This window comes from Prorops nasuta, unplaced genomic scaffold (genome assembly GCF_024137725.1).
Source record: "Prorops nasuta isolate Cenicafe-Biocafe unplaced genomic scaffold, Cenicafe_Pnas_1.2 PNAS00015, whole genome shotgun sequence".
Lineage (NCBI taxonomy): Eukaryota > Metazoa > Arthropoda > Insecta > Hymenoptera > Bethylidae > Prorops > Prorops nasuta.
In genome coordinates, this window is record NW_027116812.1 from 2,858,719 (window position 1) to 2,871,158 (window position 12,440).

Here is a 12,440-nt window from a genome sequence, read left to right on the forward strand (position 1 = left end):
TCACTTACACTCATCCACTCATCAATCATCTCATCATCCTAAAGTCCTAAACGTGAAATCTGGTGAAATCCATTCGAAGGATATAAAAAGAAAGAAAGAAACTCCCGCCTCATCTCTGTTCAAAGAAATGGCTGATTTATTTAGTGATATGCCTAGTAGCGATAGTAAATCCGGAGAAGATTCAGAATTACAAGAATTTTTATTAATAGAAAAGCAGAAGGCTCAGTTTAATGCACAGGTGACTTTTTAAAAACTTAACCTATTTGAAATATTTTGAATAGAACATTTAGCAGCTATTCTGAACTATTTTCTATATGATTATGTGATGGAAGTAAATTCTGCACGAATAATATTGTTATATTGACAGTGTATAATTTTTACAGATTCATGAATTTAATGATATATGTTGGGAAAAATGTGTTGAAAAACCTGGGTCTAAATTAGATAGTCGAACAGAAACCTGCTTAAATAATTGTGTTGATAGGTTTATTGATGTATCGCTTTTAGTTGCAAATCGTTTTGCACAGTTATTACAAAAATCTGCAAATGGTTCATGAGACACATTATGTAAGAGAATGATGATAATAAATAAAATTATGAAGTCAATGATTAAGTATAATATTTAGATTGTTATTACATATTTAATAAAAAAGAAATCAATGTATATCTAATTTTTTGTTTTATTAAGTGTTATTTCTTAAAAAATATTTTTCCAGTTATTATTTAAACAAACAAAACTTAATAAATAATATCTTATAGTTAAATTTTGAAAATAATTTAAATCAAAATTTGTACTATTATATATATTTTTTTATAAAACTATATATAAATGCACTAAATTTAATTTATAATTATATAAATCTGATTTATATGCAAATATGAAAATGAGTTACATAAAGAATATATTACAATACAATAAACCAATATAAGTAAGATTTATAATGCAATTAAAGAATAATTTAGAATTATCACATTTACACACATTAAATACAATTAAAAGAAAATATTTAATATAAATTTCATTAAGAGAATTCCATTTAGGTTTGTAGTGTAGCTCAGCCCTTTCTTTTTGAATATTTTGTGTAAAATAAGGTCTAAAAAAATATTTCATTTAATATTATATACATATAGGTCTCTGAGGAAGGCACATATTGTAAAATGCATTTTTCTTCCAGAAATCTTTTGTTTTCCAACCACACCATCCTTTGCTTAAAATAACATTTAAATTTTCAGATCCTACATAATGTGGATCCAAAATTAAAAATCGAACGTCTCCAGAAGATTCACTGTAATCTACTCCTAATATTGTGTGAGCTAAAACTCCACCTCCTACCATAAAATAAAAAATGTATAATAAGAAATTATTAAATTATAATTTTTAAAAATGAATTTATATAATTAAATATTACCTATCATGACTGGAGTGCCATGATGTTGAAAATGATAAGCGAGATCAGGGGCAAAAGATGATACTTCATCTCCAGAGGAAGCATAGAGTATTTTAACATTTATACCAAATAGACTTTCCAACACAAAACCTACTTCAGTTGATCCAATCCATTGTTTACTGCCTTCAAAGTTGGGAGATTTATCTCCTATATCAACTAAGCATTTTTGAATTTCAAGATGAGTAGGTATTGACTGACTTAGGTAACCTTGCAATCTTAAATTTGCATAATGTGTTTTAGGAAATTTAAACTTATTTTGCAATATTTCAAAATAAAATGTAATTTTAATTACCTATACCAAGATACAATAGTCTGAAGGGATCTATATGCACATCCCCATCCATTATCATTAAAATTATCTTGCCCATAGTGATGATAAGAGTATAGACCATAAACAAGACTCAATTTACCATCAATTGCTAAAACAGTAGATTAAATTTTATTAATCGTGCGTTCGAGGAGTACGCTATTTAGCGCTATCGACGCTACTGTGCATACCAAATTGCTTGAAATGTATGAGTAGTAACATTGATAGCAGCTCCTTGAATGCACCCTAAATATGCTTTATTTTTATTCAATATCAAATTACCTGAAGCTTGAGAAATAGATTCATGAGGATTCACAACCAGCTCTTTTGTTTCATCATTGTTTGTAAATTGTAAACAATTTTCTTTACGAAATAATGGTCTTGTCATGCTTAAGGCTAAAACTCTATGCAAGCTTTTACGATATTCGACTAGAATATCATAGAAAATAATTCAAATCATTTTATAAATACTATTATTTATCAATTGACATACTAATTGTACTTACATTTATCTTCATTACTGCATCCGTATGGATATAAAAGTGTTATTAAATGACCACAGCCTTCAGGTTTAAAATGTAAAAATTGAGGTAACCGAATTTCTGAATTTTCTTCTTGTAACTGTTCATTAAAAAATTGTTCGACTAACTTAATGTTCCTACAGACAGATTCTATTAAGATATCATACAATTCTGATGCAGCTATATTACAGCTTACTAATGATATGGTATCAATATTTAACTTACATTCAATGCTGGTAAAAGTACCTGTAATATCTTATAAAAGGTTTACTTGATATTAAGTATGAAAGATAAATATAAGTTAAAAGATTCTCAAACTTGAATAACTTACTTTTAACATGTTGTAGTACTGGTGCATATTTAATAAAGTCTTCAGATACTTTATCTCTAGAAATTTTTAGAAATATTACTGCTGAAATTACATCCTAATATGAAAAAGAAGAAATGATTATTATGTGACTATATTAATAAATAATATAAAACTGACAAATTTTACCACAGCTCCTGCTGAAGACTTTTGTTTGGATTTTCCATTAACTGGGCCTTCATATTCTTGGGATAAATTGAATGACTCTTTTACATTAAAGTCTCCTAAACTGTTGCTACTATTAAATAAATATGTGTTGTTATTAGGGAAGTAAATTCCTACTTTTCCTGATGCAATCTGAAAAATATTGAAGTAGAATAGAATTAGGAAACAGTGATATGTGGATAAAAACAATAAAACATTTGTCTATTATACATTTTTTCTTGAATCCTGTAAAGCATCTATTATATTTTCCTTTAGAGTAAGTAATGGAATGCTGCCTTGAACTTGAATATATAAAAACTGTTGATATAGTTCTTCCTCTGTTATTACTTCTACATTATTAATAATCTCCAACTTTTGGTGCACATAAAAGTAGGACTGTAACTTTGAATCATTGAGTGAATATTTTAGGAGTAAAGGATTGTCAGTCACATCAATATCCTAAATAAATTAAACTTTACTTATTGTTTCTTTTAGTAGACTTTTATATCAAAAGATAATACAAATTTTTACCTTAAAAGCATCAGGTAATTTTTCCTCACATTGTCCAATATGTAAAATACCACAAAGATCTACTTCAACAGGCATATTTAATTGTAACATTGTATGATTAATAATAACACTATCATCATGTTCATTTTGAACATTTATGTTAAAAGTAAGAACTGTTAATGCGTTATTATACATAATGCCATAAAGATGACCAGTATTAGGGATACTAATAGAATTTAAGCGCTAAAAGATAAATTTATGAAAGATTAATTAAGATAAGTCATTTGTCAGATCCAAAAAATTTGCAAAGTAAAGCAGATGACTTTAATAGACTTTACATATGCCATAAAGTCTTACCTGAATAACATTAGTCAAAATTTTCAATTTTGGTGTCATTTTTGTTAAAGTAACGCGCAAGTTTTATATCCAAAATATATATTAATATACGTTATTTCAGGAAACTGGATAATATAAAGCAATTATTTAATATTAAGCATTAATTTTTGCTGTATGACTGTGTTTTGATTGGAAAAAAGTGTGACATGTAGACGTAGTGTAGTAGCACATACCGTTACTTACTATAAACTGTCGTAATTACGTATGTGTAATAATGTGTATGTATGTATATGTAAAGCAGCGAAGAAAGACAGAAAGATTTAAACTAGCGCCTCGTGTGGCAACTTTGTAAGCTATCTATACATAGGATATAGGATAATAACAATTGATAATTGTCTCAATTTTCTCTATTTATAATTAATATTCAGTAAAGGTCTCATTTATCCTGATCCTTTTGTAATGTCAATTATTCACAACATAATGATTAGTTTTTAAGTAATTATTTTCTTATAACTTTGAAGCTGTCGTTCTTGGACAGCTTACAGAATTGCCATAAGAAGCGCTCGCGTAATGTTTGCATTGCACCACATTGCACTTTGCAATTTGCAGTTTGCGACGCGAATGGCGCGATAGTCGCGATCAGTCGCGACTCGCGATGACGACAAAAGAAGGCAACTCACTAAAGTTTTCAAATTTCCAATTATTTGGAAGCTTTTATGTTAAATATCTGCAACTACTTCCATCATGCCCTTATTGGTTTAATTGGCTATAGCAATGGCAGTAGGAAATAGTAGGAAATGTTAATTCACCTAAAAATGTATGTGGCACCAGATTTATCGCAGATTCATGCTGTTCGCAATGCAGTATGCACTAAAGCACTTAAACTAAAGTCTAATTATTCGATCATATTTTATAAGACATTGGGTACATAATTATATAATGTATGATAAATTCATTTAAAAATATAGTTTCGCCACTATATATATCGATCAATGAATAATACAAAGTGTGCAATATTTTTAAATGTATTTCGAATTACAAAGTTGAATATTTCACAGAAATCACATATTTTATCACTTCAAGTAGCTAATCCAGCTAATCATAAAAGGTTATATTCTATTAGAAAAACATCTTTGGTTATGGCAGATAAGTATTTTATCGGTCGTCTAGACAGATACAATGGAGTGACTATTGATTCAAATGAAGAATCATGTAAAGCAAATGAATTTAAACAGCGTCTTAGTGGTAATTTTTTTATTATTTTTATATTATAAAATATTTGCAAAACAAAAAAGAGAAATATGTACTTAATAGGTAAATGAATATTGGTTGGTAGATTCTTTAACTGAATGGAGAAAACTTGAAAGGCGTACTATTTGGTTTTGTGTTCATTTATCTCATACATTGTGGATACCTATTCTGATAGAATATGGGTTTAAATTTCATCATGCAAAAGAAACACATGTAATGTTATATCTTTGGTTAGATGATGCACAGGAATGCCATGTTCCATCATACGCCCATACAAATGTAGGGGTTGGGGCATTTGTACTCAATGAAAAGACAAATGAGATATTAGTTGTTAAAGAGCAACATTCTTTAATTAAAAACTTCTGGAAACTACCTGGAGGGCATGTTGAGCCAGGTTAATATAAAGCTCCTCTTATTTCATATTTATTATTTAAAACCACAAATTAAATTTATCTTTAATTCTACAGGACAAAATTTACAAACAGCAATTGAAAGGGAAGTTTCTGAAGAAACTGGCATCAAAGCTGATTTTAAATCTGTTGTAACATTTAGACATGGCCACAATTATGCATTTAACTGCTCTGACATTTATATGGTAGCTTTTCTAATTCCCCATACATTTGATATTAAAAAATGTAATAGAGAAATATCTGAATGCATGTGGATGAAAGTATGTAAAGCTATATTGCACCTATTGAACACAACTAATAATATTTCTAATACTATATTTAGAAAAAATCTTTTCAGTTGGACGAATATGCTCAACATCCTGAAGTGCATAACAACAATAAAACATTTGCTAAACATATGCAGGATTTCTTAAAACATAAAATGGGTATTACTGTTGAATATGGAATCCATCCTATTACAAAAAAACCAATATGTGTATATAGCATAAATCATGTAAAAATTTAGTGTATATATTCTAGGCTATACTGATATGATTTTTAACTATATTCACTAAATTCTCTCAAGTAAATTCATGTATGACTCCCACCTAGTTTACAAGAATTCCAAATGTGAAATATATAATTATTCTCTTGAAGAACGTCAATTGGGACAAAATTTAGATGATTGGCAAAGTAAGGGATTTTATGGCAAAGGAGCAAGCAGTTAAACATGAAAAATGATAATAAGAAATAACTCACCATATTCAGTTTTTAAAAATAATGGTTAACAGATTTATAAGTCTATTCTATTTTTTACCAAACATGAGAGAAAAATGAGAAAAATTGTTTTCATTTATTTTTGTAAATAAATTAAAATCTAACAAAAATGAAAATTTATCAGAGACACAAACTATTATTGTATCTATAAAAAACCAAAAAATGATTAATTTTATCTAATTAACATTTTTCAATTTTTTATAAATACCTTGTCATACAACTATTATTAATTCAACTATAAACAATGGTGCATTGAATTTAGCCTCTCTATTACGAAGAATTTGCAAACTGACATTACAAAGTAAAAATTAGCAGCAGTTTTTAGTCTTATTAACAGATTTCTAATTTGTCATAGTATTTTAAAAACGCTAGAAAATTATTTAGAGATGTATGTACGTTGCAGAACCTTTAATAAATTGGAAATAAGATTGTTTAAATAATTTGTTCTTCGGGTTTTTCATACATTTTCCAACGTACATTAAATAATCTTCTGACGTTTCCAAAATACTATGATAAGTTAAAAATCTATCAAGAAATAAGGCGCTGCAATACGCCGCCAATTTTTGCTCTGTAATATTGGAATACGAATTCCCTTTAAGGAAACTAACACTACTGATAACTGATTGAAACTCGACATTTTTAAAGTAAACGCCATAGCATTATTAAGCAGTATGAGATGTAAAAGAACCAATCACAGTTGAGAATTTCAGCAATGGCTAAACTAACTGTGAGATATGTCCATTTTTTATTTACTGAATTTTTGCTTAAAGTTTGTTGTTGCCGGCCATGGCCCATGCCGGCCGCTAGGAGGGGCGCCGTAAAGACCTGTTTAAAGAATTACAGAAATGTCAACCTTGACTTTAAATGAAATGTTACATACTAATTTACTCCGTGCACATCTACAGTGTATGTAGTACTCCACATTTTCACCTAATGTATGTACTATTTTATCTACATATAAGGTGTGTTAAAGTATGCACCACTATCTGCAGTATCACCTCTATGCAGTTTGGAAATCCATTTTTTAAACATGGTATCTTTAACAGGTATAATATAAACCCACCGTATTGCGCATCTAACTTTAGTTTCAAAGTAATTATGAAACGTTTTTTAATCAAAGGTTAAAATATTCTTTGTATTTTTGAAGATTAGCCAAGAGTATTAGATTGTATATCCATCAAATCTATTAATATATCTTTTTTTATAATTTTCAATGTTCATCAAATATAATCAAGTAATTTTTCGTTATCGTAGCTATGCAAATTTCATTCCTACTGCTTATTTAAGAAATAACAGCAAAATAATTGCAAGAGTATCCACATCTTCTAATAAATATTTCTTAAAAGTGAAAAAAATCTTTGTATTATTTTTTGTTGCAATAATGACAAATTATTAAATATTTTTATCCAATTTTATATAGCAATCATATACTGATCTATACTTGGCCTTTTATTTATTATATTATTTGTGTAATAGTATGCATATATAAAAAAACATTTATTCACAATATTGCGATATTAAAATAAATAGTAATTACATTAACACTGTAAAGTTGATTGATTTATTAATTTAAAATACAGTCTTTATCTTTATTCCAAAAGTTTGCAATATTTTTGTACCACTTAACAACAGGCTTATTATAGTTTAAAGCTTCACATATTCTACAATAATGTTTAGATTTACTACCAAAATAGCCATGTTCATTAATAACTTTATAATAAGATCGCCATTCATGATATTCTATGTATTTATTAAAGCTTATATTTAAATACTTTATATAATCAGCTAATGCAGAAGGATTAGCAAAATCATCAATGTGGAGGTAGGAGTTTGGAGGTAATAATCGTTTACAATCCTCTTTGGGTGGACCCATAATTATAGGAACTGAAAGCTTATGATAGCTGTTCCAAAATACTTTTTCTGTTAGATATTCTTTACAATTTGAGTTCTCAAATGCTAAATAGAATTTATAATTATTAAGAGCAGGACAATCTTGAGTAAAATGTCCAGGACAAGCCATTTTATTGCCATTTAAGCAACTTCCATAAATGTCAAGGTCTGTTTTCAACAGTTTTTTTAATTCTTTTACATAACTCCACCTTCCATTATTTGTAGCGCAATTACTGCCCATAATGGCAACTAGCTTATTTTTCAATTTTATTTTGTCTAATTGTAGTTCAAAATTTTGCGAAGAACCAGATAATGAATTTAGAACTGTTCTACCATATGGTACTGGTATATCGCTGTTGAATCTATAGGTCATAGACCAGTTGAATAATCCATTATAGTCAGATAAGTTTTGTTTATTATATAAGAATGTATGCATTGGCGATTCATCGCTCAAAAATATCCATATTTGATTTCTTCTGGTTCTCTTTGGCAGATCTGCTATACCTCTCATTCTATGCATATGAAAAAGTACAGCATCAGCCTTTGGAAGATCTTCAGACTTATAGCTAAGTATGCAATTACTCATAGTGCAGTTTTCCCATGAAGAATACCTGATGGACATTTTATAAAAAGATTTATATTATTAATAAATAATTTAATTTTACATTAAAGAGACTTACGTAGTACTTGAATAGTGTTTTATATGCCTTTGTTCAAGATAATGACCATATTTCCATATTAATATTAAATATGGACTTCTTTTTATTCTAACAAGTTCTGGAGGAGTATTAGGTTGACCTGATAACAGCCATTGGCCTAATACACTCATAGTATTTATCTAAATAAGAAAAACTGTTGCATATTCAAATTTCAAAAATGTGAGCTATAAAGAAACTTACTGCATTCATAGAAAAATTTTTCTTTTGAAGATGCATTGGTATGTTTTTAGGTAAAGCAGATTTGGAGTTTGTATTCCTAATAACTAAAGTAATAGAATATATTGATATGAGAAAATAAACACTTATAAAACCTAAGCTAAGAAACAAGATTAATATTTCGAATTTTTTTCTCTGAAACATGTTTAAAAGCTTCTTAGTTATAATTAACAATGAAAGTTAAAAAAAAATTAAATACTGAAAATTTTCTTTTGCTTTATTGATGCAATAAGATAGAACGCCAAAAATAAAAAACTAGATATAGCATTACTGACAGAAAACTTATTGTAGTCGATCTCGATTCTCTTGGCTAACCATGTGCAACCAACTATGACAATTCTTTCTCCAGCATTTGTTTCATCAATGTTTAAAATACTATGTTAACAATTTTTTACGAAGACTTTTACATATGAAAATCTTTATCTGGTAAATATTAATTCTTACTCAAGTTTGTTGACATAACAAAATCGTCAACATTTTTTATAACACACGCGTTATCCTTAATTTAAACTTACCTTTTAGACATGCTAAACTTGTTATTTTAAAATATTATTGATTGAACTTATATAAATAGACAACAGCTAGCATATACTACAATTGTATATTTTGCTGATAGAGCTTGATTAGAATAAATTATAATAGATAATTATTTTCTTTCATTTATACAAATTATTTTTAAAATATTGTGTACAATGTAGCTCTTATTTGCATTTCAATTAATTAAATTTTAATCATGCTTAAATTATTATTTAGTACTATTTTTGTTGCAATTCTAAATCTTTGTTACCCTTACTAGAACTAAAAAGTCTGGTAAAGATAAGCTCATAGTATTATCTGCAATAGTAAAAAACTGATACACATGAAATACTGATCAATTGAGTTGAAAATGCTATGACTTCTGTAAAAAAATTATTTTTAATAATATTATACAACTATGAAAACTTTGAAATTTTAAATAATGTTTCTATACAAGTTAAATCATTAAATTCTAAACTTCAGTAATTCAAAAATTACCATAAATCAAAGCTTTTAATAAAACATCATTGTATTTAGTTCTTTATTTATAAGATTTAAATTAAAAAAATATAACAGCAAGTATAAGATTTTTTTAATGGTTACCATTTGTTATACATGTTAAGTAACTAATTGTTGTCAAAAATAATTTATTTTCAGCTTTACTTTTCTTATTAATTGCAAACCTATATTGCATTTGACTAAACTTTTATTCTACATAAGTAAAATTTAACTATTTTTTAAGCTCTTCAATAGGAGGTATGATTTTTGTTTCTAGCTCTTCTTCATTGAATGCTCCAAATAGCTTTTGTCTTAGTCTCATGTAAAGGTTAAACTGATTCATATTCATATTCAAGCCAATATATCGCATACTTCTTTGAAATTCTGCTTTTCTTTCTCTCGTAAGTTTCATGTGCTGACGACAAGTTTCTTCATCAGGATATAAATAATTACTCCTATGAAACAAAAAGTAAAATCTTTAAAAACTTATTGCTAAATTAATAACTTATAATATTAATATTCTATAGAAAATGTGAATTATATTATCTAAAAAGTGCACACATAAACTTATTTAGATATAATAAATTACCTACACCAAATATAAACTACCAAAAACCAGTCCTGCTACAGGTAAGAATAAAATTCTTACATATCTATTATAGAGTTTTGTAACTTTGTATGGGTCCGGTTTAACATTGTTTGGCTCTGTTGGATCAAACCACATTTTTTAAAGTTGAAATAGGTATTTTTACAATCATAAATTACCACTCATAACCTATATATATTAAATTAGTGTATAAATTGATAAACCTCTTAAAACCCATAGATGCACAGGATGCACATAATATACAAAAAATATCCTTTCCCTCTTACTGTTCACAGAAGTGCCAAAAATCTAAGTTTTTTCACTAGAGTAAATTGTAAACTGCAATTGTAAATATTGTAATATCTGTGTAATGGTAATGGTCTAGCATGGGCTCAGCTCAGCGTCAGCTGGTCAGTGGTGGTCAGTGGCAGTCAGTGGTCTCCACTCTCCAGTGAGTCCAGTGGTCTCACTCAGTAATGGTAGTACATATGTATATGTACATTACTACATGACCGGCATACATAAGGGTGAGATTCACCAAGTCCGGCTTGGGGATAGCCGGGCTAAACTCATACAGTTCATGTAACGGTAACTGTACTACTTTAGTCCGAAAGTATACCATATTAGCCCGGCTAGCCTTCAAGCCGGACTTGGTGAATCTCACCCTAAGGCTGCTTTCACATGCGGTGTAAGGTGCGTAAACGTAACTTACGCTAAAACGTATTAACCAATCAAATCATTTTCGCGATAATACGCAAGCATGCTGCTGGGTGCTGGCCGGTAGAGGGTAAAGTGCCATAAAATTTTATAGTTACTTTCTAGGGATGGAGCTTTCGATGAGTAGACTATATTATAATGTATTTTGTGCGCATGCGTGCGAGTAGAAGAAACTTACGAACACAAGTAATCCAAAAATGTTTTCATGTAAATGTGTGTGCATTGATACTTACAGCTGAAATTAAAAGATTATAATAAGTAATATAGAAAGTTTGAGGCATAAAAGAATTAAAAGTATAATAACCATCTCTGTAAGAAAACCAAAGAGAAATGGCCTGTCATTCACTATACATATTGATGCCATATGGCATATGCACAAAGAATATAATAAAAATACTTTTAGATAAGTATATCTTTTGTATATAATAAGTGCATATTCAAGAATAAATCTTTTGTATGCTTTGTGGATGTAATTTGTTTATTTTACAGATTTAATCATTTATTTATTGTAAGCCATCTTCAATTTTTTATTGATCTGAAGTTTACATAGAATGGAAATCTCCCACAGAATAATTTCCATACCCTTCGACAAAGAGTGAAAGATCAACTTAGTAATTTTTGACATATTGTCTAACAATAGCATGTTATATATTGTGTTTATATGCTTGATTAACACTAATACTTTACATATCGAAAAAAAGTACTCTTGACTATTTAATTAGAAAAATTTCATCATACAGTCTTAGGTCTAGTTGAGATAGTGTCTTTAATAGGTCTGTTGATTTGATATTATTTGTAATATTCTAATGTATTTTTCATATTATTATTATATGTCGAGTTTCGAAGCTGCAATTAAGATCCTCATACCGTGTTTAATGATTACAGGAAGTTCAACTTATATATAAAAGAAGAAAATATTTGGAATTGTCATACAAGAATGAGATAAGGAAATGGAGGAATTTTTACCAGCAGCCATAAAGGAAATTTCACAAGTATTTTCTGAACGGTGTGAAAAGATGAGAACAATTCAACAACTCCTATGGTAGCATGTGTGGTATCTATGCTATTATTGTAATATGTATAGTTTGCTACGACTTTATATCTTCAACAATAACACAGACCTGGAAAATTGAATTTTCTCAGTTTCAAGAATGGACGGGAAGGAGGGGGGGGGGGGGGCAATTCTTCCATTTTTTTTACTGAATATGAATGTGGCTTTGAAATTTCTCTATCACATCAGGTGTTTTG

At 28.4% G+C, this 12,440-nt stretch overlaps 3 protein-coding genes across 10 annotated transcripts; 1 reads left to right on the top strand and 2 right to left on the bottom strand.

The window, feature by feature from the left end:
- Window positions 1–820: 820 nt before the first annotated feature.
- Window positions 821–4,085, bottom strand: Ufsp2 (UFM1 specific peptidase 2). 3 transcript variants are annotated; one of them, XM_066736205.1, is made up of 11 exons: window positions 3,867–4,085; window positions 3,655–3,758; window positions 3,319–3,540; window positions 3,019–3,246; window positions 2,773–2,940; window positions 2,608–2,701; window positions 2,262–2,531; window positions 2,038–2,184; window positions 1,741–1,867; window positions 1,410–1,663; window positions 821–1,329 (listed from the first exon to the last, which is right to left on the bottom strand). In XM_066736205.1, exons 2-11 carry the CDS (start codon window positions 3,691–3,693, stop codon window positions 1,118–1,120), a joined length of 1,761 nt encoding a protein of 586 aa, XP_066592302.1. In that variant the 5' UTR covers window positions 3,694–3,758; window positions 3,867–4,085; the 3' UTR covers window positions 821–1,117. The 3 variants fall into 3 exon arrangements, with proteins under 3 accessions (XP_066592302.1, XP_066592303.1, XP_066592304.1); XM_066736206.1 differs by having other exon boundaries at window positions 3,877–3,973; XM_066736207.1 differs by having other exon boundaries at window positions 2,262–2,522; window positions 3,655–3,872.
- Window positions 4,086–4,258: 173 nt separating this feature from the next.
- On the top strand, window positions 4,259–6,761 carry LOC136778968 (uncharacterized). 3 transcript variants are annotated; one of them, XM_066736213.1, is made up of 5 exons: window positions 4,261–4,557; window positions 4,692–4,878; window positions 4,970–5,278; window positions 5,352–5,554; window positions 5,632–6,759. In XM_066736213.1, exons 2-5 carry the CDS (start codon window positions 4,773–4,775, stop codon window positions 5,797–5,799), a joined length of 786 nt encoding a protein of 261 aa, XP_066592310.1. In that variant the 5' UTR covers window positions 4,261–4,557; window positions 4,692–4,772; the 3' UTR covers window positions 5,800–6,759. The 3 variants fall into 3 exon arrangements, with proteins under 3 accessions (XP_066592309.1, XP_066592310.1, XP_066592312.1); XM_066736212.1 differs by having other exon boundaries at window positions 4,259–4,878; window positions 5,632–6,760; XM_066736215.1 differs by lacking the exon at window positions 4,261–4,557 and having other exon boundaries at window positions 4,698–4,878; window positions 4,948–5,278; window positions 5,632–6,761.
- Window positions 6,762–6,777: 16 nt separating this feature from the next.
- LOC136778966 (glycoprotein 3-alpha-L-fucosyltransferase A-like) lies at window positions 6,778–10,949 on the bottom strand. Of its 4 annotated transcripts, none has more exons than XM_066736209.1 (5): window positions 10,700–10,949; window positions 10,483–10,594; window positions 8,840–10,344; window positions 8,621–8,778; window positions 6,778–8,551 (listed from the first exon to the last, which is right to left on the bottom strand). In XM_066736209.1, the coding sequence occupies exons 3-5, from the start codon at window positions 9,017–9,019 to the stop codon at window positions 7,615–7,617; spliced, it is 1,275 nt and encodes a 424-aa protein (XP_066592306.1). In that variant the 5' UTR covers window positions 9,020–10,344; window positions 10,483–10,594; window positions 10,700–10,949; the 3' UTR covers window positions 6,778–7,614. The 4 variants fall into 4 exon arrangements, with proteins under 4 accessions (XP_066592306.1, XP_066592308.1, XP_066592305.1 ...); XM_066736211.1 differs by having other exon boundaries at window positions 8,840–8,922; window positions 9,320–10,344; window positions 10,483–10,949; XM_066736208.1 differs by having other exon boundaries at window positions 10,483–10,949.
- Between the last annotated feature and the right edge of the window lie 1,491 nt (window positions 10,950–12,440).

What these genes read in the sequence shown, in the direction of transcription:
- Ufsp2 (XM_066736205.1), bottom strand. Translation starts at nt 3,693, where the DNA reads ATGACACCAAAATTGAAAATTTTGACTAATGTTATTCAG. An exon ending in AGTACTACAACATGTTAAAA is followed by an intron (nt 2,532 to 2,607) that starts GTAAGTTATTCA and finishes ACCTTTTATAAG; the next exon opens with ATATTACAGGTACTTTTACC. An exon ending in TGGCACTCCAGTCATGATAG is followed by an intron (nt 1,330 to 1,409) that starts GTAATATTTAAT and finishes ATTTTATGGTAG; the next exon opens with GAGGTGGAGTTTTAGCTCAC.
- LOC136778968 (XM_066736212.1), top strand. Translation starts at nt 4,626, where the DNA reads ATGAATAATACAAAGTGTGCAATATTTTTAAATGTATTTCGAATTACA. An exon ending in ATTTAAACAGCGTCTTAGTG is followed by an intron (nt 4,879 to 4,969) that starts GTAATTTTTTTA and finishes ATTGGTTGGTAG; the next exon opens with ATTCTTTAACTGAATGGAGA. An exon ending in TGGAGGGCATGTTGAGCCAG is followed by an intron (nt 5,279 to 5,351) that starts GTTAATATAAAG and finishes TTAATTCTACAG; the next exon opens with GACAAAATTTACAAACAGCA.
- LOC136778966 (XM_066736209.1), bottom strand. Translation starts at nt 9,019, where the DNA reads ATGTTTCAGAGAAAAAAATTCGAAATATTAATCTTGTTTCTTAGCTTA. An exon ending in AAAATTTTTCTATGAATGCA is followed by an intron (nt 8,779 to 8,839) that starts GTAAGTTTCTTT and finishes TTTCTTATTTAG; the next exon opens with ATAAATACTATGAGTGTATT. An exon ending in AAACACTATTCAAGTACTAC is followed by an intron (nt 8,552 to 8,620) that starts GTAAGTCTCTTT and finishes AATGTCCATCAG; the next exon opens with GTATTCTTCATGGGAAAACT.